This window comes from Botryllus schlosseri, chromosome 6, assembly GCF_051294905.1.
Source record: "Botryllus schlosseri isolate E-star chromosome 6, Bs_hap1, whole genome shotgun sequence".
Lineage (NCBI taxonomy): Eukaryota > Metazoa > Chordata > Ascidiacea > Stolidobranchia > Styelidae > Botryllus > Botryllus schlosseri.
This window is the reverse complement of record NC_137241.1, coordinates 27480376-27505543: the sequence shown is the minus strand read 5'-3', so window position 1 is coordinate 27505543 and position 25168 is coordinate 27480376. Positions and strand designations below refer to the sequence as shown.

The 25168-nt window shown below is 40.2% G+C and overlaps 1 protein-coding gene and 1 long non-coding RNA gene across 3 annotated transcripts in view; one reads left to right on the top strand and one right to left on the bottom strand.

Annotated features, from left to right (window-relative positions):
• The window catches only part of LOC145441931 (uncharacterized), a 110028-nt gene that overhangs the window by 3970 nt on the left and 80890 nt on the right, over positions 1–25168 (top strand). The gene's annotated exons all lie outside the window — the stretch shown is intronic.
• Positions 762–25168, bottom strand: part of LOC145441917 (glucosidase 2 subunit beta-like) — a 109138-nt gene continuing 84731 nt past the window's right edge. Inside the window, exons 2-14 of one of the 2 annotated variants that reach the window (XM_080319872.1) lie at positions 16980–17092; positions 15442–15603; positions 14767–14865; positions 13922–14049; positions 10597–10811; positions 9324–9405; positions 9083–9190; positions 6006–6209; positions 4585–4736; positions 4428–4517; positions 4294–4368; positions 2814–2910; positions 762–1882 (exon numbers count right to left, since the gene is read on the bottom strand). In XM_080319872.1, coding sequence (XP_080175998.1) covers positions 1745–1882; positions 2814–2910; positions 4294–4368; positions 4428–4517; positions 4585–4736; positions 6006–6209; positions 9083–9190; positions 9324–9405; positions 10597–10811; positions 13922–14049; positions 14767–14865; positions 15442–15603; positions 16980–17079 — 1650 coding nt within the window. In that variant the 5' untranslated portion in view covers positions 17080–17092 and the 3' untranslated portion in view covers positions 762–1744. The remainder of the gene's footprint in view (positions 1883–2813; positions 2911–4293; positions 4369–4427; positions 4518–4584; positions 4737–6005; positions 6210–9082; positions 9191–9323; positions 9406–10596; positions 10812–13921; positions 14050–14766; positions 14866–15441; positions 15604–16979; positions 17093–25168) is intronic. The other variant, XM_080319873.1, reaches the window with a different exon arrangement.

Here is a 25168-nt window from a genome sequence, read left to right as displayed (position 1 = left end):
TAAATTTCTGAGGTTCGCACACTGAATGCGAACCTCACGTTCACACCATCCCTACATATCACTTCTATCAGGGCTGACGCGCTATACCATGAGAGACCACATACTAATTTCCACTGAATGATATGCGGTCGCTCGTGATTCAGCTTAGGAAAGAATGAGGTTCCAAAGTTAGCGTTCCAATTCATGCATTTGAAGACTAGCATAATAAGTAACTAGACCACCAGTTTCCATTATCCATCATGCCATTACTTCCTCCAAATATCCGCTACCCTTTGATTTTCGCCCTGCGCCATTACACAACTTATAAACCGGTTTTAACCACCACGGTTTGCAAGGTTGGCACAGAGCGGTATGAAGTGTGATTCGTTTCGGATTGTAGATGTATTCGAATGCATAGTGACGCGAAATGACGTCACATGATCGCACCATGCCACCGTCCCTAGCTATCAGCTCACGAGTCCAAAATTACCTGTTGCCCAGGAACGCTATTGTATGACATATTCAATTATTCATATTGAGATTAACCCGTACGTTTTCGGCTGACACTCGCCAGGGGTAATTGTCCGCAAGTAGTAGAGAATTCAAAAGATCTTTGTAAGAAGTTCAGCCGAAAATATTGGGGTTTATTCCAACATGAATTTGAATATATCATTTAATTGAATTTCTGCACCTCCAAGAGTCTCTTTATAAATACGCTACTGATCCGATGTATCAGCCTGACAATCCGCCAGCCGATTCACCATTCAACCACGAGCACAAAATTGAGAACAGATCGATATAATTGCACGTTGCTTCAACGATTAGGCATATCGCAGAGATACGAAGCGAATTTCCACCCACGTCCGGCTTAACATATCACAAGACAGGATAGTTCGGGAAAAACATATCCACGATTCAACGGAGAATCAGTTTGACAGCGCCAGACCGCCTCATCGACACACGGACATCTTTATTGGCACTATTCCCGACTATTCCCGGGTAAAACACAGGCTAACTTGAGGACAGGTGTGCAAAATCTGATTATTCACCGCACGAAACAAGAAATAGCAACACACAAAGCAGCATGTAACACATCAACAGTTGCAGGGAAAAACATGGAATAGCTTTGTTGGTCACCTTCCCAATTACGTCCGGGGTGATATCACAACTAAAGTCCGACCGATTATATCCGATAAATTGAGCCTACATCACACTTCTTGAGAACTAACTGTATCAGCCATTATAAGTAAAACATGTGGTAAAGTAACATGGTGGTAAAGAGTCGTAGAAGTATATAATCTGCCACTGCTAGACTGTGAATATCCATATATTTCATATAGTTTGCTAGTGTCCGGATGCAGTCTTTCTAGTTAATTTCATATCCAAGCATAGCATGGCCGTAAAGCTGTATAAATAAATGGTCTGAAGTTTGGGAATCGCGCCCTAAACTAGATGGCATATCTTTTGAATATCGGCTGACTATAATGGGGTTATCTGAGAAAGTGATATAGTCATCGATTTTATTAGCATCGACTTCAAAATCTTATATCGGTCGGGCTATAATCATAATGTACAAGCGACTACATGAATTCATATTCTTGCGGGTAGATGCGATGAAAATGAAGTCGATTACACGACCGCAATTATAATTTAATTCTCTGAAATAAGCCAGTGCGCGGACCTGCGGCAACTTGGACGCCTCGCGAGTGCAATCTGCTGATAGGCGTCTCTACAAAAATAAACGGCGGAAAACTTGCATATCTCTTCATAACTCGTCGTGTGGCCGGTCGGGAACTTCGATTGCTTCGCAAGCGGCGGGCGTGGTGAATTCAAACTTGTATTCGCACCGTGACGGCTCCGACGCGGACAGTAGTTTATTCTCGTCCCCGCACGATATGTTGACCTGCAAACGCGGGTGGGTTGAGACGCAGCCGATGGCATTCGTTAGCGCAGTTACATAATTAGTACCCGCGTATTAAATTTGTGTATTAAGTAGGGTTGTAATGACTTGAGTCAATCTGTGTATTGACTCGACTTGGACTCGAGTCATTGAGCATGACTCGAACGAAGTCAAATGACTTGAGACTCAGACGGCCAAGACCGACATTTCATTGTAATTTCGAAGAATAGTAAAGTAACCACCATATTGGGATTTCCTCTATTGGCACTGGTGCCTGAAAATGCGACCAGAAACTGCTGAAAGCGAGGGAAATTAGTATATTATGACGGAGAACCATTTGATATCACCAAACAGAGTTATAAAAAGTGGGTTTAACATAAGGTGACCATATTTTGGAAATCTGAAATAAGGACATTTTTTCAAAATTTCCAAACTTACAATACCGGAGTAAAATCTGAAAAAATTGGGCCAAAAAAGGTCATTTTTCCGGCTCGACACCTGAAATATACACTTTTATTGAATTCTCCGTCGGTTTCTTTCTGGCTCAACACCCGAAATACCCGCCGGAACGTTATTTGAGTATTAATTTCCTATATCTCGGATGAATTTTAACATGCATTTAGCCAAAATCTTCAAAAAAGAGGACAAATTATCAAAAAAGAGGACATTTGGGCAGCCTACAAGGACACTTTCAAGAATGTAAAAAATCGAGGACAAATCACCTTAAAAGAGGTCGTGAGGTAACCCTAGTTTGACGAGACTTCAACTGGAAACTGAGCATGCAACGCAATGACTTGGACTCGGACTTGACTCGTTGGTGAATGGAAAATGACTCGTGACTTGGTTACAACCCTGGTAGTAAGCTTCGAGTCAGCTCAGTCGACTTTCTTTTCGGCTGATTTTGGTTTTTTATGATACACAAAGCGCTACTCACGGTTGTGGATCGATCTGGTCCGTTCCAGCATTTCAGACCGCTGAGATACTTCATAGCGGAGTACTTGTTCCCTCGACCAGACCACGCTCCCCAGCGCCTTAAAACAGTCAACACTCAATACACAATTTTCACACCGGGTCACCTTCGCATTTTCGTATGGAATGATCCGACCAACAGCCGATGGAATTATTGCAGGAATGATTTTAGTCGGAAGATTCATCATAGCATCGAAAATACGCCGCTACAAGGTGCCTGTTGCGACACAGGTGAGTTGAGAGGTGGGCCATTTAACTATTTCAAAAATTGTGACGTTGGTCAAAGGGTTAGTCTCCCATTTACTCCTTCATTCTGACTAGCAAAAAAAGTCATATCGGATTTTGGAAACTACATTACGCTCAAAGCTGCATCAGTAAACACAGGAAATCAAGTTCAAAATGTACAAAGATTCATTTCCTTGTGACGCGAGACTCAGAATAGCATACGCCAATCCACAGTTAACAGTAACCTGCACAAATTCCTTCAGGAAACGAGTACATGAAATAAGTAAAAAAGCAGAGCATGGAAAATATTTCCAGGATCATATGCCATATATCTGTTGTTTGTATCACACAGAATTCTTCCTATATTCCGAGTGAAAATTCAAGAAGTGGGCCACGAAAAAGTTTTAAAACAAAAGTCAGCCAAGACTCGGAAAATACCAGGGTTGCAAGGACTTGAGTCATGACTCTAATGGAGTCACGATTTTTTGTTGACTCGACTTCACTCAAGTCATTTTTTCAAACACGTAAAATGACTCGGCTGCAGTTCATTTTTGTATTGACTCAACTTGTACCAGAGTCATTGTGCATGACTCGAGCCAAGTCATATGGCTCGAGACTAAGACGGCTAAGACAGACATTTCATTGTAACTTCGAAGAATAGTTAGGTTACCATGTTAACGGTATTTCGTCTATCAGTCTTGACACATGAAATATAGGGTCAGAAATTGTTTAGACTGAGGAAAATCAGTATAGTTGAAAAAAGGTGATTGGACTTGACTCGGCGGTGAATTGAAAAGGACTCGACTTGACTCGAGTCAAATGTATAAAAGTGAGATTGACTTGTGACCGGGAACCTTGTGACTTGGTTACAACCCTGGAAAATGGTAATAACCCCTACGCCTACGCTTAAATACTGTCACATTTCCGCCAAGCAAACCTGGCTTCTCTTTGTCATGGTTTCCATTTGCCAATATCGTAAGCCCCGAAGCCATCATATTTCAATATTTTTGCCACACACATTGAAGCATTTGAGAGCGGTACTTGAGTATGCGACATGGTTTTCTACGCGCCCATATTAAAAGCCACTATATTTCAATATATTTTCTATACACAAAGCAGCACACAAAAAAGTGCGACAAAACTGCGAAACACTCCTGTCAGAAATATTCTCCTCGGATCACGTTTGTGAATTTTGCCAAGCTACCAAAAAGGCCACTTACCCAAGACTAGTTTCGGCGCCGCCATCTTTAGGCTTCTGCGCTGTCTTATCAAACGGGCACAGCTTATAGGTGTACCTAAAACGCATACGCAAGCTAGACACGTATCACACAGCAGCATACTCGCAGCAACATACTCGTGCGTGTCAAGCTCAAAGCATTTTCCGTGCAGTTCGTGAAAAGCCTCGTCCGACCCAAAGTCCATCTCGATCTCTTTTTCCAATTTCCTAAACGCGGACACGTAATTCAAACACACGGTAAAGAGAAGCAAATGGTCAAATGGTAATGGCGTACTGGATGTCACGTTCCAAGTCCGACTTCTTCTTCTGCTGTTCGTCGTATTGCCTGCGAGCTTCGTCAGCGGCTGCGGCGATAAATTTAGTGTCGCTGCTCCAAACGGGATCGTCGGGTAGGTTAATTTGGGGAGTTTCTTCTTCGTGTGCTTCCTACATAAAGCAAAATATGTATTATATATTTAATGGGATAGTAAGACTCTTGGAGGTACAGAATTTCAATATACAAGTGAATAATATATTGATAGTCAGGGTTGTAATGACTAGAGTGGTGATTTTTTGGTGACTCGACTTTAACTTGAGTCATTTTACAAAGATGTAAAATGACTTGACTCGAGTCAATTTTGGCATTCGAACCCGGTCATAGAACTCGAGACTAGCCGGCCAAGGACGACATTTCATTGTAACTTCCAAGAAAGTAAAGTCACCTCATGATTGGTATTTCGTCTATCAGTTCTGATACTTCGAAAATAGGGCAAGAAACTGTTATTAATTGGGAAAATTACTATATTATGAATGCGAGCCATTCTATATAACTAGCAGAGTTGAAAAAGGTGGGTTGACCCAGATTGAACTGTAAACTGAACAGTGAACATAATGACGTGAACTCGGACTCAACCAGTTGACTTGGACTCGGACTTGACTCGATTGTGAATTGAAAATGACTCGACTTGACTCGAGTAAAAACTATAAAAGTGAGATTGACTTGTGACTCGTAACCTTACAACTTGGTTACAACCCTGTTGATATGAAATAACTTGGATATTTTAGCTGATATCAAGATCAAATGTAACCAAGTGGTGGAGTGCAAACACAAAATGTTCTCAATCCACTATCCATCACAAGTAGCCTACATGACGCAACGTAGCGCCATCCAATTTTCACTATCAGCAACAGCAACAAGCACGCAAAGTAAATCACAACATTCAAATCATGCATGCCTACTGCATTCGGTGATCGCAACGCAAATTTTGAATACTAAATTTGAAAATCGCCATGCGTCTCACACTCTACCGCAAAATCACCAATAGACAGCGTTACATCACATTCGTGCTTACCCTTGTGGGGCACACGGTGCAATGACCCCCTTACTTAACATGAGCATTATGCATTCTGAAGTTCTTGATATGGCATTGAGAGATTAGAAAACCAACAACAAAAACCAGTAGCGAATGAATGTTCAATATTTTTAAAAGCTGATAATAAAACGCCACACTGGAGCTGGAACTATCAAGTTAGATTGAATACTGCTGGACTAGAGTATATGCTGAAATTGTGGAGTGAAAAATCCTATTTTGGTTTCAGTGAATTTGAACCACGCCTAGCAACCAGAGTAAACATTCCCACTGCCCTGGAACTTAGTTTACGGCTAACTCTCTGAGGGGGAGATCGGAAAGACAAACTGGCCGGCCCTGACCTCACCTCGACTACAGGCTGGGCCACTTGCTCAGGTGGCGGTGGCGGAATATCGATGTCTGGTTCATCCAAGTCGTTCTCGTATTCTTTGTCTTCTGGATCTTCCGGATAATCTTCCTCATCCTCGTCATCCATATCGGGATCAAGGTCATCATCTTCCTCCTCATCATCATCCTCGTTATAATCCTCCTCCGGCTCATCGTTTTCGTGCTAGATAATCGACCAGAATTACCGGTACAGCTTGGCAAGACGATTTGAGTACTCAAATTTGAATCGCGTATCAATTGGAATAATTCGGGTCAAGCAGTAAGAGTAGATATTTTTGAGTGCCGAAATTACTTTCTTCTGCTCTCTAAGTATGATTAGTAGGGTGATTTTCCTTGACATGTCAAAAAAAGTCAAAATTTTGTCAAAAATGTAGGGCTAGGTCAAAAAATTGTCAAAATTGGTAGTAAAGTCAAAAAAATTTTGCCAGTTGCAATTCGTTTGTATCATAGATGTTTGCACTGTCGGTGAATGTATCATTTGTCATGTTACACACTGTAGCCTACTAGCAACACGGTGCGTCACCAGCAGTGTACGCACAAGTTCAATGTTGCCAGCCAACAACTGCTGCTGCTGTTGAACGTTCTTTCTCCATTCTTGACAAACTAGATAGTAAGGACAGACACTTTCTAACCGAGAATGCAGGAAAGTATCTTTCGTTGTACAACAAATTTTAATTACCGTAACACGGGGTGACTTTAGCACTGCCGGGTGACTTTGGCCGAAAACCAATATTCGTTTCTATCGCACACATCGAACAATATATCGATGTATGAGTACTTTGAGATATTGTTTAGGAACAATCTGCATCAATAGAGTGCTATTATTGCAAATTTCATGTTTGATACAACACTTTTACATGTTCGCAGCCATTTTTATATTGACAGGTATGATAAGAAATTTCACCACACTTTTTACGTACTCAAACTTTTGTTTGGTTTACATGCAAAGTAGGTGTTTGAGGCAATTTCCTTTCATTTGCAGACAAAAGCTATGTACCTGACAACATTTATCGGGTTTTCTGGGCGAAAATACAGTTCATTATTTCAAGATTGTCAAAATCCTGTGGCTGATCAATTTTTTTATTTTTTTGCAATTTATGGGGTGACTTTGGCCAGCAATTTAGAGTCAGCTAAAATGGGTATTTTTTGCATCAAGATTAATCTCGGTATCCGTATCTTCTAAATAATTAAATGCCAAGGAAGTATAGAAAAAAGCTTGGTGCCAGGAGTTATAAAGACCACACCGCAGATGAGATCCAAGCGGCACTAAGAATGATTGAGGAAGGAATGTCCGAAAGATCTGTGAGTGAAATAACTGGTATTCAGAGAGGGACTTTACAGAATAAAAGGATAGGAAAGCATCCGAAATCACCAGGAGGCCAGCCTGTTTTATCGCCAGATTTGGAGAAGAAAATAGCAGACCATTGTATGGCGCAGGCAGATTTTGGATTTGCTGTAGACGAATTTTGCTTTAGGAAAAGTATCTCGGAAGAGGAGGTTGCGAGGATAATTGCTATACAAGAGGAGAAGGCTTCAAAACGGAGGAAAAATGGTGACCAACCGTCAACATCCCAACAAAAATGAGTTGAATTAGTCACGAGCACTCAACATGCAAGTTATGACGATTCTTCAGAAGCAGAAAATTTCCAGGAAGATTTGTGTGATGATAGAGTTGAAGTGGGAGCATTAGGGGAGGAGTTGAAAGCAAAACCAAAAGCTGGCCAGTATGTAATAATTGAGTATGAGGGAGAATTATTTCCAGGTGTTGTGGAGAGTACAGAACAGCATGGTGCAGAAGTCAGTGTTATGCAAAAATTGGGAAGCAATTGGAAATAACCAATTCAAAAAGATCAGATATTCTATTACTGGAAACATATTAAACAGAATCTCCGACCCAGACTCACTGAATGTTCATGTCATGGAATCTACTAAGTGAATGAACTTGAAGGACATTGGCATTGAACTACTTTTTATCATTGATTTGTTTAATTTCGTTGTAAGTTCTTCAAAGATTTTTGTGGTTTTGCGTTGAATTAAACTCTGAAAAGTCACCATTGGTTGGATGCTTTTTTTTTAAAAGACTGTAATGGCCAAAGTCAACTTCTCAGCTTGTGTCATTGGCATATAAGACTGCTAGATGTCCTGGAAGTAGAAAATATGATGCTCGGCTAAAGACACCCCATTGCCGGGTGACTTTGGCCACCACAGAAAAATTGAAAAAAAATGATCGAAAACATGACAATAATTTTCTTTTTCAAGTTTAATCCATAGATCTAACCCTTCCGCCCATAACAAAGTTGAAGAAGGCAGAAAATCATAACGTACCATAAAATAATTTAACATTGAATGTGAAAAGTGGTACAAGGTCACCCCGTGTACTTCTACGATAATGCGTGATGTACTGGTAACTACTGGAATTCTTCATAGGTCCAGATTTCGTTAAAAAAAAGTTTTTTCACGTAAAAATTTGTCAGTTTTCAAGTCAAAAAGTTTTTGCAGGCCAACAACAGACAGTTCCAACCAGAAATGAAAATGAGTACTACAATTCTAACATTATGTGCGAAAACACCTAATTTACATACGCGAGGGCCAAATTTTGACAAAATTTAGTTTCTTTAAAGGCAATAAATCTCGATTTTTTAGGCCGAAATCTCCTGTTTTTCTGGGTAAAAAAATCGCAATAGTAATAAGCATTGAAATAGTCAAGTTCAGGAAAGGCAACATTAATTCTAATGATGTCAGACTGGCATTATCTACTGCGTGGCTTCGAAAAGGCACACATTTTTAACGTTTTAATCATTACAACTGTTATTATGCCATAATAGGACCTAATTCAAAGGAGTGAACTCCACCGAGACGATTCAAGATTTTTATGATGATTTTATGATTTTGCACCTCAATCTCGAGAACAATCAAATCTACAGACAACGCGGTGATCGAGCACATGTCAACCATGACGGCAGCTACTGGCACAACAAATCTACGCGAAGTATTTCGACGAGCATGCAATGGCACAGACAAATTTGATGTACATACATTCGCTTCGGTTTCCGCGGCCGGTTTGCTTTGAAATTTTTCCGATATCTTGCCCCAGGTCACTTCAATGAATTCGGGAGCTTCCACCGATACGGCCTCGAGTATATCCTGGTGGAAAATTCCATAGCAGCATGAATTCAGATATAATTGTGAAAAAAGAGAGCTATTACGTGAGAAATAATAATAAAACTAAATCCAGAGGTGGTCGAAGTAGCAGAAATGAATGTACGACAGGACTTACTCTGGCTTCGTCCTCTGTAAACTCGTCGTCTTCGGCAGACTCATCAAGTTCCGGATGCTGTCGAAGCTCATCCGCAGAAACGCTGAAAAATGAGATGTGGACATTTTGAAAAAGTCATCGCTTACAAGGAAAGCGATCACGTTGATACGAATTGTAATTGCTCGCAAATAAAGTAACAGCGCACAATGAACAGGCCTACGAAATACAGATCGAGGCTTCTTACTATTAAATAATATATTGATATCAATTATTTTTGGCCGACAATCGTCAGCAACTAGTAGATAAATAGAAAAAACAAATCATACATCCACAATTGTATCAATTCTCGACTAGTTGCTGACGATTACCCATGACGAGTGTCAGTTGACACTATTCGGGTTTATTTCAATATGAATATATTATTCTATTGTATATTGAAGTTCTGTACCTCCAAGAGTCTGTTCAAAACCCTCAAACTAATGTGTTTAGTCCTGTGAAATTGAAGCGTTACCTCAATGAAAAGGACAGATTTGATACAAACAGGCGATGCCTTACGTCAGTGATTCCCGAATTGTGCGCCCCGCAAAACTCTTTCAGAAAAGAACTGTACAGTGTACATTTTATGACACGCAGACATGCATATCCGACTTGAGGGAACTCTCATTTCTTTAATAACTGACAAATAAGGATATGTTACGATCAAACCATTACCGCACTGCATTGCCCGTAGTGTAGGGTGATTAGTGTTAACAACTTGAGATAAGTAGTTAATACATTTGGAAGCAATGAATAAGTAATCTTTGAAGAGCTTGTTGGAGGAACAGAACTTCACTATAAGTCTGCAACTGAACAAAATTTCGACACTCGCCGGGGGGTTAATTATCAGCAGCTAGTAGAGAATTGGAATCGACATTGTTAGGGTTATTCAAAATGAACTTTCGCTTCAATCAATGAAATTGTAGCGTTGCTTAAAAATAACTGCATTACAATGGGTTGGAATTGAGCTAAATTTGTTATGCATCGTTTTTGTAGACAATACGACAATTTCATGTGGTAGACAATAAAATTTGAAATAAAACGAAAAAATTGAATCCCGCTCCTACAGGTTGAAACGGTACCAAATTAAAGTCGATGCACAGTGCTTCTTTAGGCAGAATAACAATTTCACCAGTAAAATTTGAAAAATATAAGTCATGTTTGGACAACCATAATCCGTACAATCTGATTAATAGATGGTCGATTCAATTCAAATTGCAATTATAGATATTTACAAGATAGAATGAATCGACAGCACCTTCCATCCTTGTTGGTGTCCAATTCCGTAAAAGCATTCGCGGCTTGTCTTGCGTCGTGCTGCTGCTGGACCTTTTCTTTGAAATTGGTCCACACCACTCTTTCGGCGTCTTTCGCGTCGTTTTCGGCCTTCTCCGCGTTCTCCTTACGGACTTTCAAGCTCTCCTCGTTGGCCTTGATCTCTTCGATCTCCTTGCGGAGATTAGCTACTCTTTCCTGCCAAAGAATTGACATTAATAACGTAAATGTTGAGCTGTTGCCGTCAATCAATATATTTCTTGATGAAACATCATCAACAAAAGAATAATTTTAATAATATCCTACATAATACAAGGTAGCCTACACAAAATACACCAACCAAAACTCTGTCAACAAAAGGAGTTCGTGTACCACCTAAAAATAGTACATTGAACGCTCTCTCTTTCATGCTGGTGACGTCATATTTTGTGATACGATTGTTGATATACAATGTTCTTTCCAATTCTCTACTACCGTAATTTTCCATGTATAATGCGCAAAATTTTACCGATTTTTTGCCCTAAAATAGGGGGGTGCGTATTATACATGGGTACAGCAAGCCTTGAAAAAAAATCCTATGATCAAAAACTTGAAATCACACCTTTCTTCATGCTTGTTTAAATTGCGCATCACCTCTAGCCATTGGGCCCCTGTAATTCGTATTATAGAGTGTAACGCGCTGCCTAATAGAGAAGCGTGTTGCCAATTAACGAAAGCGTGTTTCTAATTAACCAGAGTCGTGTGCAAAGCGCGCGATCTCTTGCTGAGTTGGTTTGCCGTTTGTACGCGAGCGAAATTAGGTCGCTGTTTGCTACAAGCGTGCGCGGCAATCCTTGTTGATTCATCGCGTCAACGACAGGCATTAACAATCGCATACACAAGAGGCCATGTGCGCAAGATATAATCGCTTGCGTAATCAGTCGCATCTCCAACAGGACTGGTGCGCCCGACATAACCGTTGGCCTGAGCAATCGCATCTGTAATTGTAATAGGCCACGTGCGCAAGATGTCGTGTGCCGCTTGCCTGAGCTATCGCGTCGCCGACCTCGCAGGCTTTGGCTACTATCTACTCTTGTTCAGAGACAATGCCGTTAATTGTATTATGATTAGCGATCATTATGTCATGATTGTTCGACAGTGACATCGCAAAACAGAACAACATCGAATACTAAACCGCAACTATTCATGTACTCATTTACTGCGAATGCAGGATGCGTACTATACATGGGAAAAGGCTTTTTCCCATAATATACACGTAATTTTAAGGGTGCGTATTATACATGGGGGCGCACTATATTCGGAAAATTTCGGTAGTTGCTGACGATTACGCCTGACGAGTGTCAGCCGAAAATATTCGTGTTCATTTCAATATGAATATACTATTCAATAGCATGTTTTCAGTGCGGTACTATTGAAGACATCAGTCTGCAAGAAATGCGTCAGGCTAGTCTGTTGTAACAGCAAATGAAGTGAACAAAAAACTAGGTCGTGACACAAGGACTCCAGTACTAGAATCTGAATTGAGTATACTTATCAAGATTTGACTCGAATAGTAGGAGATTATGTTTCCGGAACGGATATTTTAATATTACCTGTTAAAAGACATCAGTTGGCAAGAAAAAGGTTAGGCTGCTATATTGTAACTTCAGCAAACGGATTGGAATAACAATAAAAACAATGATTTTATTTATGGACATTTCATAACGCGTTCTCAGCACTATTAAAGACGGTACAGCCAATGATTCGATGAATAAGACAAGTGTAGGATTGGCTAATCAAACACAAATTCAACAATACCCTGGTACACAGAGACCTTCGATACAATTACAAATATACAGATGTGGTCATAGTGCTCGTAGTTACACTCTGGAGGTTGAGTAATGACACGAATTTCTACTACACGTAAAGATTTCCAAATAAGTAGAAGCTTCTTGGAGGTTCAGAACTTCAACATGCAATTGAATAGTATATTCATATTGAAATGAACCCGAATATTTTCAAGAGCTTCTTGGAGGTACAGAACTTCAATATACAATTAAATAGTATATTCATATTGAAATGAACCCGAATATTTTCAAGAGCTTCTTGGAGGTACAGAACTTCAATATACAATTAAATAGTATATTCATATTGAAATGAACCCGAATATTTTCAAGAGCTTCTTGGAGGTACAGAACTTCAATATACAATTAAATAGTATATTCATATTGAAATGAACCCGAATATTTTCAAGAGCTTCTTGGAGGTACAGAACTTCAATATACAATTAAATAGTATATTCATATTGAAATGAACCCGAATATTTTCAAGAGCTTCTTGGAGGTACAGAACTTCAATATACAATTAAATAGTATATTCACACTGAAATGAGCCCGAATATTTTCAAGAGCTTCTTGGAGGTACAGAACTTCAATATACAATTAAATAGTATATTCATATTGAAATGAACCCGAATATTTTCGGCTGACACTCGTCAGGGGTAATCGTCAGCAACTAGTAGAGAATTGGAAAGAACATTATCGAGACGACCGATTTCGAATCGTAGGGCGAGGTCGTTCACAATTCCATTTGTGTGCCTTGGAATCAACTTTTATCAAAATACACCAACCAAAACTCTGTCAACAAAAGGAGTTCGTGTACCACCTAAAAATAGTACATTGAACGCTCTCTCATTCGAAATTTCATGCTGGTGACGTCATATTTTGTGATACGATTGTTGATATACAATGTTCTTTCCAATTCTCTACTAGTTGCTGACGATTACCCCTGACGAGTGTCAGCCGAAAATATTCGGGTTCATTTCAATATGAATATACTATTTAACCGAATATTTTCGACTGACACTCTTCACGGGTAATCGTCAGCCACTAGTAGAGAAATTGAAAGAACATTGTATGTCAACAATCGTATCACAAAATATGACGTCACCAGCATGTAATTTCGAATAAGAGAGTGTTCAATGTAGGCCTACTATTTTAGATGGTAGACGAACTGCTTTTATTAACACAGCCTTGACTGGCTGACCATAAGGCACACATATGAAAGTGTGGACATGATCTGTCGTCTCGATAATTAAGTAAAAGGTAGGTATTGTAGACCTAGTTTAAGTACAAAAGACGGGTAGTAGTAATCCAAAACATAACCCCCTGCAGCTTGAGTGAATAGTGCAAATACACAAAACCGTACATGACTGACTCCGAAAAAGATGAGTTACTGACAACCTAAACTAATATATACAAGCCTACGCACAGTAAATTCTAATTTCATCTGCTCTTGACGAATGCGATCTATCGTATAATACATCGTACCTTATCTTCCGCCTTCTTTTGCACACCTCTCGCGGAATATTCTTTCCGGACTTCCACGCCACGACTAGCGGCTGCTGCCTGTCGTAGTAGGTGCGCGTGTTCGTTTCTCCACAGCTCTTTACAGGAGTCTGGAAGCAAAAAATCACGGCTGAATGCAAACATATTGGAGTTATTTCCCAACCATATTGTAGTCAGTTGGAACCAGAGGCAGTTTTCAGCATTGGTATTCGTACTCAAATTATAATTTAAGATCGTAAACTAGGCTACTACTAAATAACATAGACGAGCTAGTGATCCAAAAGATATGCACACACACGATCTGTGCATATGCATATGCCGCTGGACAAGGAAGGTACAGATACAGCCTTGTAAGGCTTTCTAAGTCTTGCACCACCCATTCACACTATCCCGGAAATGTTGAGCTGAGAAGTGGAAAGTGATAGGCCTAAAAAGTTAATTTTGCCGAGGCGTATACTTTCGTTAGTTAATAGAAGCTGTGGTTAATTTCAAAATTCAAAAAAATATGATCGCAGCTACCGCAAATTGACTTACGACAATGCGAATACGCAGTTATCATGACGCAGGAGCTATTTCGGTGGGTTGTCAGGACAATTTCCCTCTTACGAAATCGAGAAAACTATCCAAAAATCTACTTTACAACAGCTAAATTGTAAAAAAGTAGGCCAAAGTAGTTTTGATTCAAAACCATCAAGTACAATTGGAAGTTCTCTAGAAGAATATCCACTCATGTGAATAGTGCAAGCTAGCAAAGCCTACTTGAGTACTTACTCCAAAAAAGTAGATATACTTCTTTACTGATCACCTCTATTTAAAACGGAGTTTACCTTCACACGAGCTGTCCTTTGCCCATTCATCTGATCCGTCGCAGCAATCACAAATTCCATCGTTCACACGGGATGACGGGATATTTAGTGGTCTGTGGCCTGCAAGTTTTCACACACATAGATATAAACACAATATACATACAAATATGAAATAAGATATCGAAACAAGAAATAACTTATTCTGATGACTCCATATTGTAGCTAAGGCACAACATAATAGTTCACATGATCAGCGAGTGTGCTGCTGAACTTTAAACACTTTGTGTTTTACTGGTACTGCTAGATGTAATTCAAAATGAAAATTCAGGTTACATACCCAGCATATTTTCGAGTTCAACCAGAGAAAGTAGCCTAAACTAGGCTAAAATATGCAACATTATACAACTATATCTCTATTAATGTGTAATTTACACTAATATTGCTACCATCACATAGTTTGACATAGAGTATCAAGTAAGCATCTCTGGAAGTATGTAGAATTACTTTTTGTACACATTAAGAAATTTAAGATTCTAATCATTGCCCCTATGTGCGTCCAACATATTATGTGAGAAATTTGACCTAAATTTTCCCTTTGAGAAGCATGATGAAAAATAGTGATATACATCCAGTTTAACGAGGATCACTGTCAGCATAAGGAGAAGACTGCGGCTCAGCGCAACAAATTGATCCCACCTGCGTTGGTGCAATGGAAAGAGCCATTTGGGCAGGCAGACGTCCCTGGTTCGTCAGACCCGTCATGGCAGTCGCAGTAATCATCATTGACCTGTGAGAATGGCATTCTGCCGGAGCCATCAAAGCATGCAAAGTCTTTGGAGGGATCGTATAGAACATTTCCTGAAAAATGTAGCAGGTTATGAAGATATATGCGAAAGATATAGATTACAAAACATGTCTACAATAAAAAAATGTGGAAAAAAGGGACACTATAACAGAAAAGTGGTGGTAATTGAATTTCTGAGCGAATGAAATGGATTGGAGGAATTTCAATTTACAATGATTGGCCATGATATTTTCACCATATATCATTATTTGAACAGCTTCTTTGAGGTACAGAACTTCAATATACAATTGAATAGTATATTCATAATAAAATGAACCCGAATATTTTCGGCTGACACTCGTCAGGGGTAATCGTCAGCAACTAGTAGAGAATTCGAAAGAACAGCGTATATCAACAATCGTAACACAAAATATGACGTCACCAGCACGAAATGTCGAATACGAGAGCGTTCAATGTACTATTTTTAGATGATACACGAACTCTTTTTGTTGACACAGCCTTGGCTGGTGTATTTTGATAAAAGTCGACTCCAAGGCGCACAAATGAAAGTGTGAGCGACCCTTTCCGAGTATGCGAAATCTGTCGTCTCGATAATTTTTCGCACAGGCGGGATTATCCAACAAGTGTTTGCCAATTGCACAATTTATGGCCTTTGATTGGTCCGCATCAATCTTGAGCGGGTGAGTTAAGGGTGAGCTTTTCACCAATCAAAGGCCATAAATTCTGCAATTGGCAAACACTTGTTGGATAATCCCGCCTGTGCGAAAAATTATCGAGACGACAGATTTCGCATACTCGGAAAGGGTCGCTCACACTTTCATTTGTGCGCCTTGGAGTCGACTTTTATCAAAATACACCAGCCAAGGCTGTGTCAACAAAAAGAGTTCGTGTATCATTTAAAAATAGTACATTGAACGCTCTCGTATTCGACATTTCGTGCTGGTGACGTCATATTTTGTGTTACGATTGTTGATATACGCTGTTCTTTCGAATTCTCTACTAGTTGCTGACGATTACCCCTGACGAGTGTCAGCCGAAAATATTCGGGTTCATTTTAATATGAATATACTATTCAATATATCATTATGTATATTATGTATGAGCGCAGTTCAGAAATTGGATAAATCACTAGCAGCAGTAGCAGGCTTATACACTTGATGCTTTTGATGAAAACAAGCACAATTGTTAAACATCAAGTATAGCCTTGATTTGGTAGCCTATTCTAAATGTGAGTTGGTCACTGAAATCAGCTATAGTAGCCATTTATTCAAAGTTGACCAAACTCCTCCAAGTACAATTACAAAATGTTAACCTTTTTTACTTTTCGTAATGAATTTGCCAGTACACATTACCATAAGTACAAGCACAGTCAAACAGATAGCGTAAGTGATTTTCCGTAATTACTTTAGTGAGAAATATAGTTACTCACTTGTCAAAGACACTCCGCGGGGCCTATCCACTTTACTTGAATATGAATAGGAAATTAAGACAGCCAAACTAACATGCGAAATTATACTATTTCGCAGCATACCTGCTACCGCTGTTTTAAAAATCAAAAATATATTTTACATAATATAAATTCAAATTTAACATCAAAAAGCTTAGCAAATACAGCAAATCACAGCATAACTAACAACACAAGCCAAGCTGCAACAACCAACAATACCATCGCCGCCAACAATACCACTTTTCCAGTTTTGCACAGCATCACACTTCCGTGTTACGCGCCAATGATGTCCCCTGAAGAACGAGACCGCCACCGGTAACTGCGTGGCCTGTCAATCATTCGCGGCTCAGCAAGAACTGAGAATATTCGTATCATTCGTATCATCATAATTGATTTATTAGCAATTTTTATCAGTTCAATACACCACAAAAACGCGATACAATGGAAAGATAGGGAGGTGTCGAAGCGACTTGGAGTAGTCTATGGAATCAGACACCCACCTTGGCCTAGGCTAGTGGTTCCCAACCGAGGAAATTTTGAAATTTTTAGGGGGAATCTGGCTTCGGCGTTGTATTTGAATATAGTCTGGATTCACAATGTGTAGTGAGATAGCGCAATGGTATAATCCACAGCTGCAACACCAATGGGTTGGGGGTTCGAGTCCGACCGGGGTCGACTCCGGAATCCCTGCATAAGCGTTTGGGGTTTATCTAGGCTCCCCCATGCCATCTCATCCGTGTTTGCGGTGTCTCATTAAAGCCTAGAAGTTGGCCGTGCTATAAGTCGGCAGCTACGGTAAAAATATGAAGGAAATGGGAATGGTGTAAATGACCATAGTGGTCAACACACACCATGAACACCTGAAAACAAACATACTGGGTTCACAAGGTTTTTAGATTTTTATGGTAACGTTAAGTCATCATCATCAAGTAGAAACTAGTTCTTTATAATTTTATGTTTCTTCATCGGATTTTAAGCTGGGTGTAGGTTCAAATGCCTTCCGTAGGTATTACACCCGCTGGTAACGTGAGGCCCGCGAGACGATTTCGTTGGGCCCGCGACAGCCTCTCGACCAAATTGCTACTACGCAGGAAAAAGTCAAGCCGAATTCAGCACAAGGCAGCTACCTTTTCAAGCCAACATATGAGCTAATGTGAAAAACATCAAATTCAACGATACGACTCAAGGCCATAGCAAGCGGACTTGGTGATTTGTTTTTCGTCAGCGGCTACCCGACCGGTAATAATGAACAAGTCAAATTTAGCTGTAGCCTACTTTACCAAAGTGTAGTGCGGTCCGCATTCGACATAGTTCGGACATATCTGAATATGTTTGGCCAGTAATTGCTCTGTCAGCAAATGGTTGAGCGTTTAAAAGCACCTTTTTTAGTCAAAGGGGGGAATTTTAGCTCATATAGGGGAGACCGGGGACAATTGTAACACTTTTCGTATTTTCCAACATTACGTGTTTTTCTCGTGGAAATTTCACTTCCAAAGTTTTATATAAAGAAGCCAACAACTCGATAGTTGATATGAAAACCAAATTGGAACTCAATCAACAATCAATCATGGAAATTTTGGGTCACAAAAATCGCTGCTCAAATGTTACAATCGCCCCGTACCCAGGGGCAATTGTACCACCCTTGCGGGGCAATTGTAACAGTGTTATTTAAAACTAAACAGAAACTAAATGAACAACGAAAACGGAAGCAAAAATTGCAATATTGCATGAAACTAAAGGAAGAGACGTTTGAACGCTTCCAGGCTACGCCCCATCGCATTTATGGCATCTGAATGCAATATCACCCTTCGTGTCTTGTTCAAGCTTAAAGTGTACAAGAGACACATTCATTCTATCATCTCCCTACACATATTCGGCCTCTTCTACCAAGGTTCTGTTGTTCAGTGGGCATAATGGGTTGGTCATTCGGTCACCTGCGAAGGTGTGAAACCGACCTGGCTAACATATCTTGGTTGAATGGGCCGATGATATTATAGTAAAACGAGGACGCAACTTTGTGTGGCGTCAAAGCTATAATGACATTTATCTGTGCTGTAGAAAATTAACATAAATTGTTAACATCAAATATCAAAATGTAAGTTGGCCATGATCATAGTCAGAGGACGAGAATTAAGCCATGACTATTGAAGTTCGACACACCAAAAGTCGATCAACATGATAAAGGGTGGTTGAATCACGAAAATAACCGAACCGTCAGATTCGCATCAACACTATTGTATGGCCGTTTCGCCAGATGATCGTGTTAGAATTGCTATCGCAAGGTAGTATCTGTTCTGTTGAACTTCTGGCTGTTGCAAGATTATCCTGCAGTAGATGAATGGTAATACCAACATATGAACAAAGACATTCAGAATTGTTAACATATTGTAACGGGGCAAAAGTAACAGAGTGTTACGATTGCCCCTGACACTCTCGACCATGATTAGCGTCTCAGTATGGTACCTTCCCGGCGATGCAAGTCCTATTCTTTCTATCACCACGGTAGACTATAGTAACATTGTTCCAGCTACACATATTACGTTGTAACTACTTGAGGTACTATTCGTCTAGACAAATTATTCCAGACTAGAAAAACTTTACTCAGGGGTCAAAAATTTCGTTTTTTGCAAATTATTCCGGGGTTTCGCATCGTAGCTCAACGTAACTCCAGGTATAATAGGAGAGATAACTACTGCATGCGCACTTAAAATATCAAGCTGATTTCTCCATCCTACTAGCGGTGAGGTCGATTGTTACATTTGCCCCTAGTTACATTTGTCCCCGGTCTCCCCTATAGGCTAGGCCAAGGGGGCCACGTATCGAAATTCTAAATACTAATCAGGGCTCGAGGTTACCGGACCACCATCTAGCAAAGTGATTCTCAAACTCGATCTCCCCACCACGCCCACGAGACCCGTTGGCCACGGCCCTGCCTGCAATTAAGTACGCTGCGCTATTTATAAGCATCTCTTAGGATGTATGAGATGTATATGAGCTTTCGCGGCGGTTTCCTAAACAATCATTATAAACAGATATCGCAAGATGAACACTAACAGCGAACACATGCCCATTCCATCCTATTCTACTCAGAGGTGGTCAGTAACGAAGTACTTTTACTTTTTCGAAGAACTCAAGTAGTTTTCCTCTACTTCTGGTACTTACTCAAGTATATCTTTTTTTCGCTACTTCTACTTCCACTTCGTAATATTCTATTAACTACTCACTTACTTTTCGCTATTTTCAGTTTGTCAAGTAGAAGAAGTTTAATCCCCCAATAGGAAAGATGGCCTAAGGAATTTCGGGGCCGTTTTCACGTAGTACCAACATTTAATTTTCATAAAAGTCATGTAATACCCATAATTTTCGTTGCGCTTCGTGTACAGTGACAAATATGTTTTAACGAAAGTATCGCTGAATATAATTCAGATACCGGATTGCGTGGTTCCGTCCACACCGCATTGTCGCCTATACCAAATATTTCATTACAGTAAGTATGGCCCCCTATAACGTTTGAAAATATCGTTTTGCGATCTAGCAATAACCTATTATAAGCCTACCTAGCAGCCCATGACGTGTCCTAATCTGGAAAAATGGACTTTGACTTTTTTTTTAACGTTAGACCTGTCTTAGCAGACCACCGTTGAAACTTTCTTGACAAAGGACATGAAATATATTTTCCGCTTTTTAGAAGTAATATTTGCATTTTTCTTTCAATTACAAGTATTATACGTTGAGTTCTAATCATAGTTTCAGTTCTTTTGTCTGGAAAACATACATGTTGAAGTACAAAAGCAAGTGTAGTAATGACTTACATTTTCCGAAAATAAAGCTATACACTATATGCATTTTTACGATCTGTCATATTTCTAATTAACGTATACTAGGGTTGCCATACGTATGGAATTTCCCGGACATGTCCGGAATTTCACTGAAAAATCTGCGTCCGGGAGGAATTTCTAAAATATGCCTAAATGTCCGGAATTTTGAAGGCTTGAATAAAATATAAATAAATAAGTATAAATATAAATAAAATAAAATATAATAAATAAATAAAATAATAATAACCATAATTTACTGAATAAGCCTGATTGTAATCACAATTATAAGCTAACGGTATATTGCTAGAGTTGGTTAAGGCCGATTGGATGATTCAGTCACAGACAGTGGTTCCAAATCTTGGTGTCGTCCGCTTTTATCTGGGGATCGCGATGATGTTGGACGTAATCAGCTTCCTATAGGCCGTGAGTAAGTTAGGGCAAGCTGATTTTTTTAGTAATCGGATTATCAAGTTTTGAGCTTTGCCACTGAACATTTTTAAGTGAGAAATGAGGTCGCGACCATGAAAGGTTGGAAATCACCGGATGTGCAACCTGCTGGTGCATTTTATAGTAGCCTAATCTATGGAAAATTCAATATTATCGACATAATTCATACATAAAATTTAACAGCCAAATGCATATAGTAAGTGCCCCACAAGTTACATCGACTATACCCTATGGCAGTGGTTCCCAACCTTTTTCCAACCACGTACCATTTCGAGTTTTTATGAAGTGCTCGCGTACCACATACATAAGTTACGCGCGCCGAAGGCGGTCAAAATGTTTTCTCTGTGTTGAGTTGCCGAAGGCAGAGAAACAGAACATAAACTGCCCATATCAAGGTGACTTATGCAGTGGATCATTTAGAATTCGTATGGTCAAATATATTAAAACGGAATTTGGTTAGGTAAGAATCCCAATGCTTTACGACTAGAGCTCTTCTACGTAGACCAGGGACGGGCAACTTCTCCGGTCGGCGTGCCGGATATGGGTAAATGAAGTAGGCTTCTTGGCGGGCCGGATTACAGAATATATACATTATTCGCGTATTTATCCACCAAACAAGGAAAATTGGTATCCGGCCCGCGGGCCGTATGTTGCCCGTTCCTGACGTAGGCCGTCATTGGTGGGATTACCCCTACCCACGACGACGACCTTACCACGACGACGGCTTCAAAAAACTCAAAATCAACCCCACATGAACTAATAACTCCCTTCTGTAGAAAACAAAAACGCAGAATCTACCCACGTACCACCTGGAAGACCTTCGCGTACCACTAGTGGTACGCGTACCACAGGCTGGGAACCACTGCCCTATGGTAAGCCAAAGATCAGTGTTTTTTTGGGCGGAAGGGGACAGAAAGAATGTTGTTTCGGACCTGATTAAAACACATAAACGGATAGATAGCCGCACCGACCTAAGAGTAGCCTATAGCAGGGCTGCCAAACACAATCCTGACAGGCCAGACACGGCCCGCCAGATGATTTGATCCGGCCCGTGGAGGAATCTATTGCAGACCCTAACAAGTAGCAATCACCAGAGCTCACATTACAGATGGCCCAATTCATGACCTATATCCCACTCCATTCCTGTATACAGTCGAATGGCAATGCTTTGCTAGTGTGACGTCATATTGACAGGCAATGTGTTATACCTCATTTTCAAATTCGCTAGTGGGCGCTAAAGAGTGTCCGGAATTTGCTCCACAAAAATATGGTAACCAGTGGCGGCTCGTGACAATATCGGGTGGTGGGGCAAGGGATGCACGCGATTTTAATTGTATAAATGACGCCACAATAGTGTATTCCTACGTGAAAATGTGACTTCGTGGTGGTCACACACGGTTTGTATGGGGTATAGACATTAGGCATGGTTAATATAGCTTACGTATTTCAAATTATTCGAAAGAAAATATTGAGTACAGTAGTTGATACCTGCATATTGTAACATTGTATTAGTAGGCCTATTGCGCGCGGCGTGATTTCATAGTTGTTTGTTTGTTTGTTTTATTACATCATTGGCGCTTATCGCTATTATAGTCATTTGCGCCCAGTACATCAATTTCATAAATGTCAGAAGTCTTTGTGCTTTTTGCTCCTGGAACGCGATCTTTAGCTGCCATCTTTCAAGAGTTCGGCTCTCTCTTCGTCTGGGCTTTTCAATGCGCTGTGTTACAGCGGGATCGGCGATGAGGAGCCCAGATAAACCTCCGACACATAGAAAAATGGCAGAGCCGTGACTCGAACCACCAACCATTGGTGTCGTGACTGCAGTGTTTTAACCAACTGCGCCACTCGCTTCATAGTTGCAAAAAGTTTAATGACGAGCTCATTGAAATCTGGAATACCCAGAATGAGAGCGTTGAGAATCATGAGCACATCTAACGCATCGAGCCTAATTACTTCAGCAAAGTTGAAAGAAAGCGATTCTTCAACTATAGGAATTGAGGAATAGGCTGATCTAGTCATCAGCTGTTAGCCGTCATCGAAAACGAACTAGCTATCCCGCTTGACAGGGGGTTGTAAGCAAATGGCTTGAAGGCCACAATTTCACGGTGAAATTGATATTGGAGAATATAAAATAAAGTAAATATTTTAATGTAAACCGAGAATCTTAGTAAACTGTTTCATGAGACCATCATCTCATCCCCTATCTCAGTATGAAACTCAGTTAAAATTAGCACAGACCAAGACTGGCTTTTGCGTGAAATCCGCAATGCGGTAGTTAGGCCTATCTGTCAGATATCTCTACCATACTCGACCTCGATAACGAAATTACAGCCCTAATCATTGAGTGTCAACCTCGGGACTTGGCACAGCTTCGTTACTAAAATCAAGACATACTGTCCAAAAGCTCATCACCGATCTAGATACGGAGTAGGCCTATCGTTAAAATCAATAAAGACCAATACCGGTTTTGCGTAAAATCTGTTAGCGATAAATGACGAGTCAGGTCTCACTCGACTTAGAAATGAAATTACCACCACATAGTTCGGTGATAAACTTAAAACTTGGTACAGCGTTCGTTATAATATTAAGACTTACTATGCCAAATGTCATCACCGATATCGGTATGGAACATCGTCAAAATCAATGGAGACCAATACCCGCTTTTGAGTAAAATCTGTTTGCGATACAAGACGGATCAGCACACAGTCAACTTTGGAAACGAAATTACTACCCTAAACTTTAAGTAGCAACCCTGAAACTTGGAGCAGTGTTAAATACCACCATCACGACATAACATACCAAGTTTCAAGAATTATTATGTTGCGAAACACCGTCAAAATCGCCTTATACCAGCAAAGGTCGACCCAACGCATAGGACGGTAACATAGTTCAGGTTTATATACCATTGTTACATCACACTGGCAGGGCGACTTGTCAAGTTGCCCCGGTTGCTCGGTAATTAGATGAATAAGAGAGAGTAGTTCACCGTTTCTTTATTATGAGCGGCTTTGAGAGAACAGACAGTGAAAGCTTATTATGAGCGCTACCGGGGCAAGCCCCGGTTAAGCATTTACAAAGCGAAAACACAGAAGATAATTCGATTTTCGTAGAGACTTCGCTATATATTGGCATTTACAAGCGAAAGCACAAAAAGAATGCGATTTTTGTCGTGATTTCGCTATATATTGATTGCTGAGCGTATATAAATAGTAAATCATTGTTATTGAACAGAATTTTAGGTGGGGCAATGCCCCAGTTTCCCTATAGGACGAGCCGCCACTGATGGTAACCCTAACATATACTAATCGCGCAAAGTGTTAAAGCCGTATCCGACACAACTTCTCCGATCTCTTGCTCTTCGGCTGAACCAGGTGTCTTATAATATGGGGGAGGGCGCCATGCCATGCCATTCTCTAAAACGGGGTGTTCGAGTAAACAAAGAATTTCTATCGCATTCCATATCAATACTATCATTTACATCCCATGATATGGTCGACTGCTTATTCTGTCATAAATTGAGATGAGATGAGATTTACGAACCGTTGCGTGGGCCACTTGAATGTTGATGACCTTTACCTGATTGGGTAATGGTGAAAACGATACTTATAATAATACGCATCAAAATCAATAACAATTATGGCATGAAGACTCAGTGTGCTGTGCATCCATAACCTAGACACGTGCAGCGCGAAAATTTTTCAATGTTTATGAATGAATTCGGTCAACTATAATGTTACTTGCATAAATTGTGGGTCGCCTCTGCAGACCGCTGGACTCATTTGGCAAGTTCAACGATTTTTCGGCACTTGGACTTTTCAATATCGATGATTTCGGCGAATACGCGGAATATTCTACTTTATGGCGTCATATACGAGGATCTACGAAAAATATGGCTGGCCCCTG